Here is a 9,194-nt window from a genome sequence, read left to right on the forward strand (position 1 = left end):
GTTGAGAAAGTCATCATAATTTTATCGCTGAAAATGAAAGTAAACTGCAAGTAAAGTGATTGTTGCTACTTATCACATATCATTATATGTTATGCAGTGATTAAACTTTTTTCTGGCAGTAGACGACTGAGATACTTCATCTTTGATAAACATGCTCTAAATACCCGATATCGTGATTTTGCGGATAACTGATCCTATAGCCGATAGCTGTTACAGTACCAATACACATATATTTCCACTTGAAATTAACAAATTATGAATTTGACCAACTTCAAATCAGAGACTTAGCGGAGAAACTAGCAGTCCGTTCATTAGATCTAGATATCTACGACCTAGCGGCTAGGCTAGCTGCTACGACTTGAATACAGCCCAGGTGTTCACACAAATTTGTTTAAAGAAGTTATGTAATTGTTAGCAAGGTAAAGGTGAAAACCATTGTTAGATACCCATTGTCTGCCTCGCTTCTCAAACCAGATCAGAATAGCAGGACAATGCCTGGGAGATGACCGTCTTTGCATTTAAAAGTAATTTCATGCCCCTATCTACCCATTTTAACCATGACTATATAATATATTATTATAGCCCTGCTTAGCAGGCACCATGTGGTGATCAGTCTGTCTGTCTGAGATCACTTGTCTGGAGCATACTTCCTTTCCCCTTGGCATAATATGGCTCATACTTCACCCACAGAGTGCATTTGGGTAAATTTTCTAAGTCCTAAGTTAAGGTTGTAGCAGAATTATGTGAAAAATACTTTTCCAGGTCATATATTTTCTTTCCTAGTCTCATCTGGCTCATACTTTTCATATAAAGTGCTTTTGGTCGAAGGATGTGCAGTGACCTTGAACAAAGTTCTAGGTAAAGATCTTATCAGAACATGTTGAAAAATCTTCATCCACAGCACATATTCTCTCCCCTTAGCCCTACCTGACTCATAATTCAAATAAACAGAGCTTTTAGGTAAAGGTTGTGCAGTGACCTTACTGGTTTCTAGGTCAAATGTGAAGGTCTTGGCAAATCTCTTAAAATCCACTTTTACTGTAAATTCTTTTCCATTGGTTTAATCTTGCTTAAATTAAATCAAAAGAATACCTGAAAGGTTTGGGGTTTGCATTGAGCTTGAATTAATGTTCTATGCATGCCAAATGGAAAATTTCTAAGTCATAGGTTAAAATCAAAGGAAAATCCTTTAAAATGCCTTCCATCCTAATGTTTATTATTTTAGCAGGGAGCTTTGAGATGGTCTCAATCTCAATGATGTCTAGTTTTAATATGTAAATGAGTGAAATGCCCACCACATTAAATTACATTGTCAGAATGATTGTTAAATACTGCATAGAATGGTCACTGGAGTTGGCTCATACATATTTAATAAAAGAACCATCTTACAGGCTTACACTATTATTTTGAGTAACAGTTTACTTGTCTGTATCACAGAGTCCTACTATGGCTTCTGAACACTTGACACTTTGAGGACGTGATGTGAAAGTCACCGAGCAGGAAGACGCCGTCTTATATGTCTCGAAAGTTAAGAGAGGAAAGTGAGAGTCAAGGGGCATAAAAAAGACTGCAGGTGTGTAAGATACAAAATAAATCACATCTGACATCAAAGGATATCAATATAAAATTAGGTTTATAGTGTATGACTTTTAATCTTACCTAACACAAAAAAGTTCAGTAAAAAGTTGTGCATTTACATGTACTCTGTTTGATGTCTCATCTAATATCTGCTAATAGATCAATCACAAGGAAGGGGTCTTGTTTTATCTTTTATTATCAAGCAACTGTTCATTGAACATAGTTTCAACCACTAGTTGCTTTCAATCTCTTAAAAAAAAACAGCATTCATTTAACTTTAATGCTGCCTCCAGTCTAGTTTCACGTTATTTTTGTCACAGAACGCCTGGCAGATTTCATTTTCATTCATGTCATTAAACTCCTGGCTAATTTCACTTTCTGTCCCTTAGCATCCACACATGTAGTGCTCTACATTCCCACATGGATCATCCTCCTCTGATAGATCATTCATATGATACATTTATTTCATTTTAATAAAAATATCTTAGCTATTTTTGTTATGTTTACTCTTAGCTATTTTCATTTTCTTTTTTAATGTTATTAATCTGTTCACTGAACACACTCCTCATGCCCAGGTCCTGACTGTTACCCCCAGCCTGTCCGGGGAGGGAGGAATTCCCCTGGGTCATCGACATCACCACAATTTTAGGTGTGGTGGGTGTCCGAGGCACTGCTGTTGGTATTTGACCTTGAGGGTTGCCCGACATGACCTTGACCACAGTGGGTGTCCCTGAACTCATGGAGAGAGGTTTGTCAGATTGTCCATTGTTACTGGGTCTGGCTTGTGAGGTCATGACAATGAACTTCTGCTGCCCTGGAGTGCTGGGAGTTTTGGGTTGACCACCTTGGATGATGGAGGGAGTGCCTGGGGTACGTATGCCACCTTGGACCTGTTTTGGTGTCCCTGGCATATTTCCAATGGATGAAGATTGTTGAATGACAAACTGGGACCGAGGCTAAAAATAATTAATATTACCGGGTATTTAAAATTTATTTTGAAGCAATCTAATACACAAGTACATGTACACGTACCAGTACATTTTCACTACCTGTATCAACCTTAAAGCATGTGCACTTGCCACAGAAATCCATTTTTCATTAATAAAAATTTTCTCTGTGCCATTCCCTTAAAATGCATTTGGTTTTTATGTATCATGATAAAAAGGCCATAACAGAAACACTATTTTATGAAAAGACTTTAATTGAAAATACAGCCAGCAGTTAAATGATAAAGCTATGACCTTTCAAAGGTTTTATTTCTTTGACTTGTTTATTTACCGTTGGGATGGTAACTGTTGGCCTTGACCTCTCCTGGGTGGGTGTGCCTGCCGCAATCTTGGCCAGCTGATTGCCCTGGTTGCCGGATGACTTTCTCTCTCTTCCCACCGCGGTGTGAAGCATGCTTCCCAGGGAGCCAAATTCTGCCGTGTAGTCCTCAATAGAGGCAGAAGGACCCTTCAGAGCCTTGAGCACCGGTGAAAGATATTTCTTTAAGGAAAAAAATAGATTAACCATCCATCTCTTGATGGAAGCCTGCCCTCTTAGACCTATTCCAGTTACTGTGCTTTATAAGGAAATTAATGTTTACAGAGTTGGTTAAAACTACAATCATGAAGTCAGAAAGAAGATACAACTATGGCACTTACCGCCAATGATTTTTTAATATTTTCTGCTGCTATTTTGTCTGCTGAGTTTAAGATAGGACCCTCCAAAACAATTTTAACCTTTTCACCGATATCTTTAACATGTGGCAGAAGAAATGATTTGATGACCTGCAAATTTGTTATAAATAATAAATACATGAAAATCATGAATGTAGACAGAAATAATTCACATTTAGTGACAAAATTTTACTTCAAGCTCAAAAACTCAATAAACTCATCACATTCTCCTAATAATATCTTCTGCTTTTGATTTTATTAAATGAAATAAGCATAACATTAGGATAAAGGAAAATTAGAACATATAAGTAGATAAGTATTAGTGGTTAGCAAACACTCTTTGGTGAATCAATGCATTACTTACCTCTGACCCCATTTCTCCGAGCCCAGCAATGGCCCCGTATTGTGTGGCTAGTGCTGCTTTTTCACTCTGTATGGCCTGGGTGAAGGTCTTAGTGATCCTAGCCTGAATGTTATTAGTGCTGGTACTGAAATTCCTGAAGAAATCACAAAAGAAGGTTCTTTACTTTACCTTTTCTTCACAAAACAAAATTGCCTTATTGGTTCAGTTGTTTACAGTTTGTTCATAAAAATCCAAGAATAGTTCATATATTTAGCTTACAGTGTTGTGTTTTAATAAAACAAATGTAGCATTTCATGCACAAACAAATCATGTGCATGGCTCCACCGCTTAAAATAAATGTGGCAAATGAGATGTGTTATTTGTTTTCTGCTTGTTCTGATTAAAACTGGTATTGTTCACAAGTTTGGAACAAAATTGATTGCTTTGTGTAGTGAAGACTAAACATCACCACCTACTTGCACATTTGTCCCATGAGTCGAGCAGCAAAGTCTCTGAGAGCCCAGTGGTTGTCCACTTCAGGCCTCATACACAGCTGTTTACTGACAATACACGTACACACAGCCGGGATGAACTCATGTAGCTAGTGTCAAACAAAATATGATTAAAATAAGTAGAAAAACCTGTGTAACTACCGATACATGTACAAAATAAAATCATAAAATTCAATTATGATGTGTAAATAGTGTATGTTATTAATGGTCCTCCACACATTCTTACTGATTCTTTTTCAAGACAGCACACTTCCTGACAGAGATTTAAATGTTCTGTGAAATTATTTATACACAAGTAAATCAATGTCATCCTCTAACTCTGTAGCTCGAATAAAGCACCTGATTACTGACTTGCAGATCTAAGCTTGGATACAGAGCTCTAGGAATTGTGTTAAATTTGAATTGCTAATAATTTCTGAAAATCATGTTTTTATCCAAAAAATATTTTGTTGTTGTCTTTTTCAAATCCTACACATGCAATATTATAATATCATTTCTTCAAAGAATATGGCAATTTGAGCTGATTTCAGAAACTCCTCCCAAAGTAATGGAGGACCCTATGGTAAATTATTTTCTCCTATATCACCTACAGTACAAATTTCTCAATTGTACAGGCACATTTCATACTTACATATTTCTCCAGGTAAAGTGTCTGATTATCCATGATGGATTTGACCATCCTCATCAGGTAAATCAGTAGGGCTAAGTTATTCTGCACGACATTGATCTTCACCTGTAAATTAAGGGAAACAACTTGATACAATATGTCTAGCACCCAAATTCTCTTAAATATTTAACAAGATCTGAGTCAGTATTGCTTTATAAACCTGAAAATCATTTTAAGAGGGGTCAATGGTTAAGCTAGGCCATTTTTAGATTATATTGATCTCCTTTAGCAGATGAGCTCTATATAAAAATATATGGTAGGAAAATACCCAAATTTAAAAAATTATTTGGATTTTACCAAATAATACTTTATAGCTAAACAAATCATATCTTATAATTCTAGGTAGATCTGACTGTTAATCTAGCCTCCTTAAAGGTACAAGGTAGCAATGGTTATTTTTGTGTTGCAAGTTTTGAAAAAAATGAAGTATGTAAAAATCTTAATTTTTTGAGGATTTTAAAAGTTTTTAAGAGCATTAGAGGACATAATACATGTGTGGCTGGCATAATTTCCGGATGTTTTTCTGTGGTATAAAATATTGAATATAGATCATCGCGAAAAAATCCCCCACAATATATTGTTTATTACAGGTACCTGTAAAATCTAAATCTAATGAACAATGCAATAATTCAATCTTTCTTATAAAAAGCAATGGGATTGGCTGGTGGCTACATATGTATTGATAGATCATATATGCAACATCCTCTACTCAATGTGTCTTTTAACAGTGCTAGATAAATGTAAAATATTAATCGCAAATAAAACTTTGGTAAAATTAAGTCAGGCAGAATACTTCTCCACCAATACCACATCATGATATGATAATCATAGCTCAATTTTTGGTTTACTGATACAATGTTCGGTACATGTAATTCATGCCAATCAAACTTTATGTTTATAAATATTCATGTAAGTAAATTACAGTCAGACATCAAACGCATTATTTATTGGGTTTTTTTTAATCTCTTGCTAAAAAAAATATGATTGTCAAGGAAAGAATGAAAACAAAAAAATAAGGGAATTAATATCCCTTAAAAAATTAATCTGTACATACCCCCTCAGAAATAAAAGTACTGAATCTGGGCAACATCTGATGGAGACCAGGATCACTGGCCAAACTCTGTAAGGCTTCCTGTCAAATTGAAAGTACAGCTATATTATATATCACACATACATGGTATATTTAAACTGCATCCAAGAATGGTACACATGTTTAACACCTACCTACAATTTAAACTAAAATAAATCACATATACATGTAATAGAGTTTTCAAATGAAACAATGAAATATAGGCATTCACTACTGAGTAAAATGAATAAAAATAAGACATAAATCATTAAAATTTTACAATTTTCATTAATAGAAATTCACAACCACTGCATATGGCATTTTGTTTGCTGTGAAACTGTATTGAATTTTCTGGAACTTGAATATTTAAAAGTGTAGCCTAATGGCTATATACCAATCAGAATGCATGTGTGAAAACATGCAAATGAGACTTGAACACTACACAGTATACAATTACTCACAGATCTGCGGGCCTCATCTGGTCCCACACAGGCCTCAGTGATCTCCTTGTAGTACAGCTGCTGCTCCTATTAAAGTCAATAAAACAATCACAAAACACTCAACTCTCATAAAATCTTTACTGCTGTGACTTTATAGATATCCATTAGTATTAAACTTAAATTTGTTTATAACACATAAAGAAATATTTAAAAGAACTGGTTTTTTTCTTTAAAATGTTCAATGTGACCTTACCACAGAGAGTTCATGATTGGACAGATCCTTGACCTTTGCAAGGTCAGTGATTCCTTTGTGTTTGTGTTTGATTTTGTGTGGTTCTGGGATGGGAGCCACCTTGGGTTGTTTCTCAATCACTGTCTTTACAGTGGTGTCCAATATCTCTTTCTGTTGTTGGTCCTTGGAGGCCGGGGGTGGGTTTTCGGGGATAGAGGGCTGCACTCCTTCTATACACAGCCAGTGAGCTGGAGAGGGAAGCAAAAATTAAAGTACTGAGATGTATTAAGTCTGTACGAATGTTGAGGTGAAAATGAATGAAATGCAAACCTTTTAATGCAATGTCAATGGGTATTTTTGGTAATGTGGAGTTAACAATTTCTTGGAGATCAAACTCCTTTTCTTCTACAAAATGGAGCTCCCTCCCTCCACCACTAGCAAATCTGAAGGGAATGCTATCTCCAGTTTGGAAACCATATAGAGGCTACAAAGGCAATCAAGAGATCAATAAACATTAGGCAGAGATCCATTTATTTTTGTGTGTGTACATCTATCTCTTTACGACAAAATTCAAAACTAGACCTGTACCAGAAAACAGAATTAATTGATTTTTTTTAAGTTCATATTTGATTTCACCTTATAGAAAACCAGGCAATCTAAATTAATAAAATTCTCATATATCAAGACATTTCTATTTTGAAAAAAATTACAACATGTGAGATAACTTGATAGACAGAAAGGGATAATTCTGAAAGGAATAGTGGTATATGAGCAAACAAAAAATACCTCAATGTTCTGGGCCCTCAGGGCATGATCTATGTCAGCTGTTGATAATCTGTGTCGCTTCCCATGATGCATAAATTTTACAGCTTCCTGTGGTTCACAAAAATATAATATAGTGTTTTATAAATTTGACCAACCGGATTATGACTAGTACTTTTTAATATACAGAAAATGTTGCACCTTAACTTGTCTACTACTATAGTAAATTTGTATGCATGTTATGATTTTCTACAGATAATATATGTTAAAGAAATAGAAAAAAAAAATAAAGTAGAAAATATACAATTCCTTAAATAAAAATATGGAACCGTTTTTACTTCTTATCATGGTCTATTCTTGATGACATACAATATGGACAGCTATTGTTGGTTTGGATTGCATTCACTCATACATTAAATCAAAAGTCAATAATTGTATACTTGTAATACATATTGAGTACTGAACTGACCTGTACAATCTGCTTTAGTCTGTAACTACTGTCCTCAGCTAAAACACTGGCAGCATCATCAGGGATACCACTAATGCCCACAGACTCAGCAATGACCTTAATAGACTCCCCTGGCAACTGACTGCCTATCTTTTGTTCTTTATGTTCTTTTTCAGCCATTTTTGTATGATATTTCTCTAGGTGTTTTGCCTAAGGCATATTGTATCTTGCAGACTTTAATGACAGTACAGTCTGTACAGAGTGATTGAAAGTTTCTGGAAAAACAAAAACAAAAGAACTTTAAAAACACATCATAAAGACATAAACTGTATATAGTATCAATGAACTCAATGTTTCACAAGCCTGTTTTTTTTTTTAAGGAATGATTTGCTTCATTACAACACATTATATAAGGCAATTTACAAACTGGCAAAGTTTACAAAACTAGTCTGTATATTAAAGCAATATGAGCTGTATTTTTTAGAATTTTATTTTGCTGCAAAAACCTGCTAGTATGATAAGTCTGCATATAACTTAAACTTTAATAATAAATAAGGTTTGAAAAATTTTTGTCAGAGGAAAGATACCTCTTCTAAGGAACATATAGCAAATCAATTTTTGAACAGGATGACAATAATTTAATTTTGCTCCAATTAAGGCTTCTTAACGGCCTTTTTCACAAAAATTTTGCGAATAGAAATTTATAAACCATGATATTTTTTGTCATTTTTGTAGAAAATAACATTTTCGTAAAAAAAAAATCATCATGAAAATTGCAGCTCATATTGCTTTAATAATAAAAATAATGTGTTCTGTAAGACCATTTCCTAAATATGAAAAACAAATCGAAATCAATATTAAGTATATCATACTATTGTACCTCCGACTGCCTATATAATCTTTTGTAAAAATCATAAATTCAACTATAACCCCGCTTTTCTCATGTTTCTATAAACTTCATATAAACTGTTGAATATATACTGTACTCATTGAAATTGATGCACTGTGTTCCGCTGTCGATAAGAATGCTTATGCTTTTATAAACACACAGAACTTCATATTGATCGAATATAAATTGTAACCCCGCTTTTCTATTTAAAAATTGTTGAATATATACTGTACATATATTCAATGTAATCGATGCACTGTTGTTTCTCTGTCCATCAGAATGGTTATGCTTTTGTAAAGACATACATAACTTCAAATTAATCAGATAACATGGTCAATTGTAGTTAAGAATGACTACAATTTAGCATAAATACCTGGTTTTTCACTTTTTGGAGGAAAAAAATTATGCTTTCCGACTCGGAAATACTAATAAGTAAATAAAAGAGAAAACCAAAACTAGTAGTTGAAAATAAAAACGAATATATCCTGATAATGATTAATTGACGATACTTTTTGTTTTTAATTTTTGAAAAACGTTAAGAATATACACACATCAAAAATTAAAAAAAACCCACAATACTTTCAAAAAAGGTA

General features: G+C 34.0%; 1 protein-coding gene across 1 annotated transcript; it reads right to left on the reverse strand.

Annotated features, from left to right (window-relative positions):
* Positions 1-1,756: 1,756 nt before the first annotated feature.
* On the reverse strand, positions 1,757-9,122 carry LOC105328924 (transcription initiation factor TFIID subunit 6). The gene is made up of 13 exons (XM_011429969.4): positions 8,975-9,122; positions 7,734-7,987; positions 7,289-7,375; positions 6,833-6,986; positions 6,524-6,750; positions 6,292-6,357; positions 5,816-5,893; positions 4,726-4,827; positions 4,059-4,183; positions 3,604-3,736; positions 3,225-3,350; positions 2,857-3,066; positions 1,757-2,534 (listed from the first exon to the last, which is right to left on the reverse strand). Exons 2-13 carry the CDS (start codon positions 7,890-7,892, stop codon positions 2,088-2,090), a joined length of 1,914 nt encoding a protein of 637 aa, XP_011428271.1. The 5' UTR covers positions 7,893-7,987; positions 8,975-9,122; the 3' UTR covers positions 1,757-2,087.
* Between the last annotated feature and the right edge of the window lie 72 nt (positions 9,123-9,194).

This window comes from Magallana gigas, chromosome 8, assembly GCF_963853765.1.
Source record: "Magallana gigas chromosome 8, xbMagGiga1.1, whole genome shotgun sequence".
NCBI lineage: Eukaryota > Metazoa > Mollusca > Bivalvia > Ostreida > Ostreidae > Magallana > Magallana gigas.

Coding starts and splice junctions, on each gene's coding strand:
- LOC105328924 (XM_011429969.4), bottom strand. CDS start 7,892: ATGGCTGAAAAAGAACATAAAGAACAAAAGATAGGCAGTCAGTTGCCA. Junction 6,987..7,288: donor TGAGGGCCCAGAACATTGAG/GTATTTTTTGTT, acceptor TTGCCTTTGTAG/CCTCTATATGGTTTCCAAAC. Junction 2,535..2,856: donor CAACAGTTACCATCCCAACG/GTAAATAAACAA, acceptor AATTATTTTTAG/CCTCGGTCCCAGTTTGTCAT.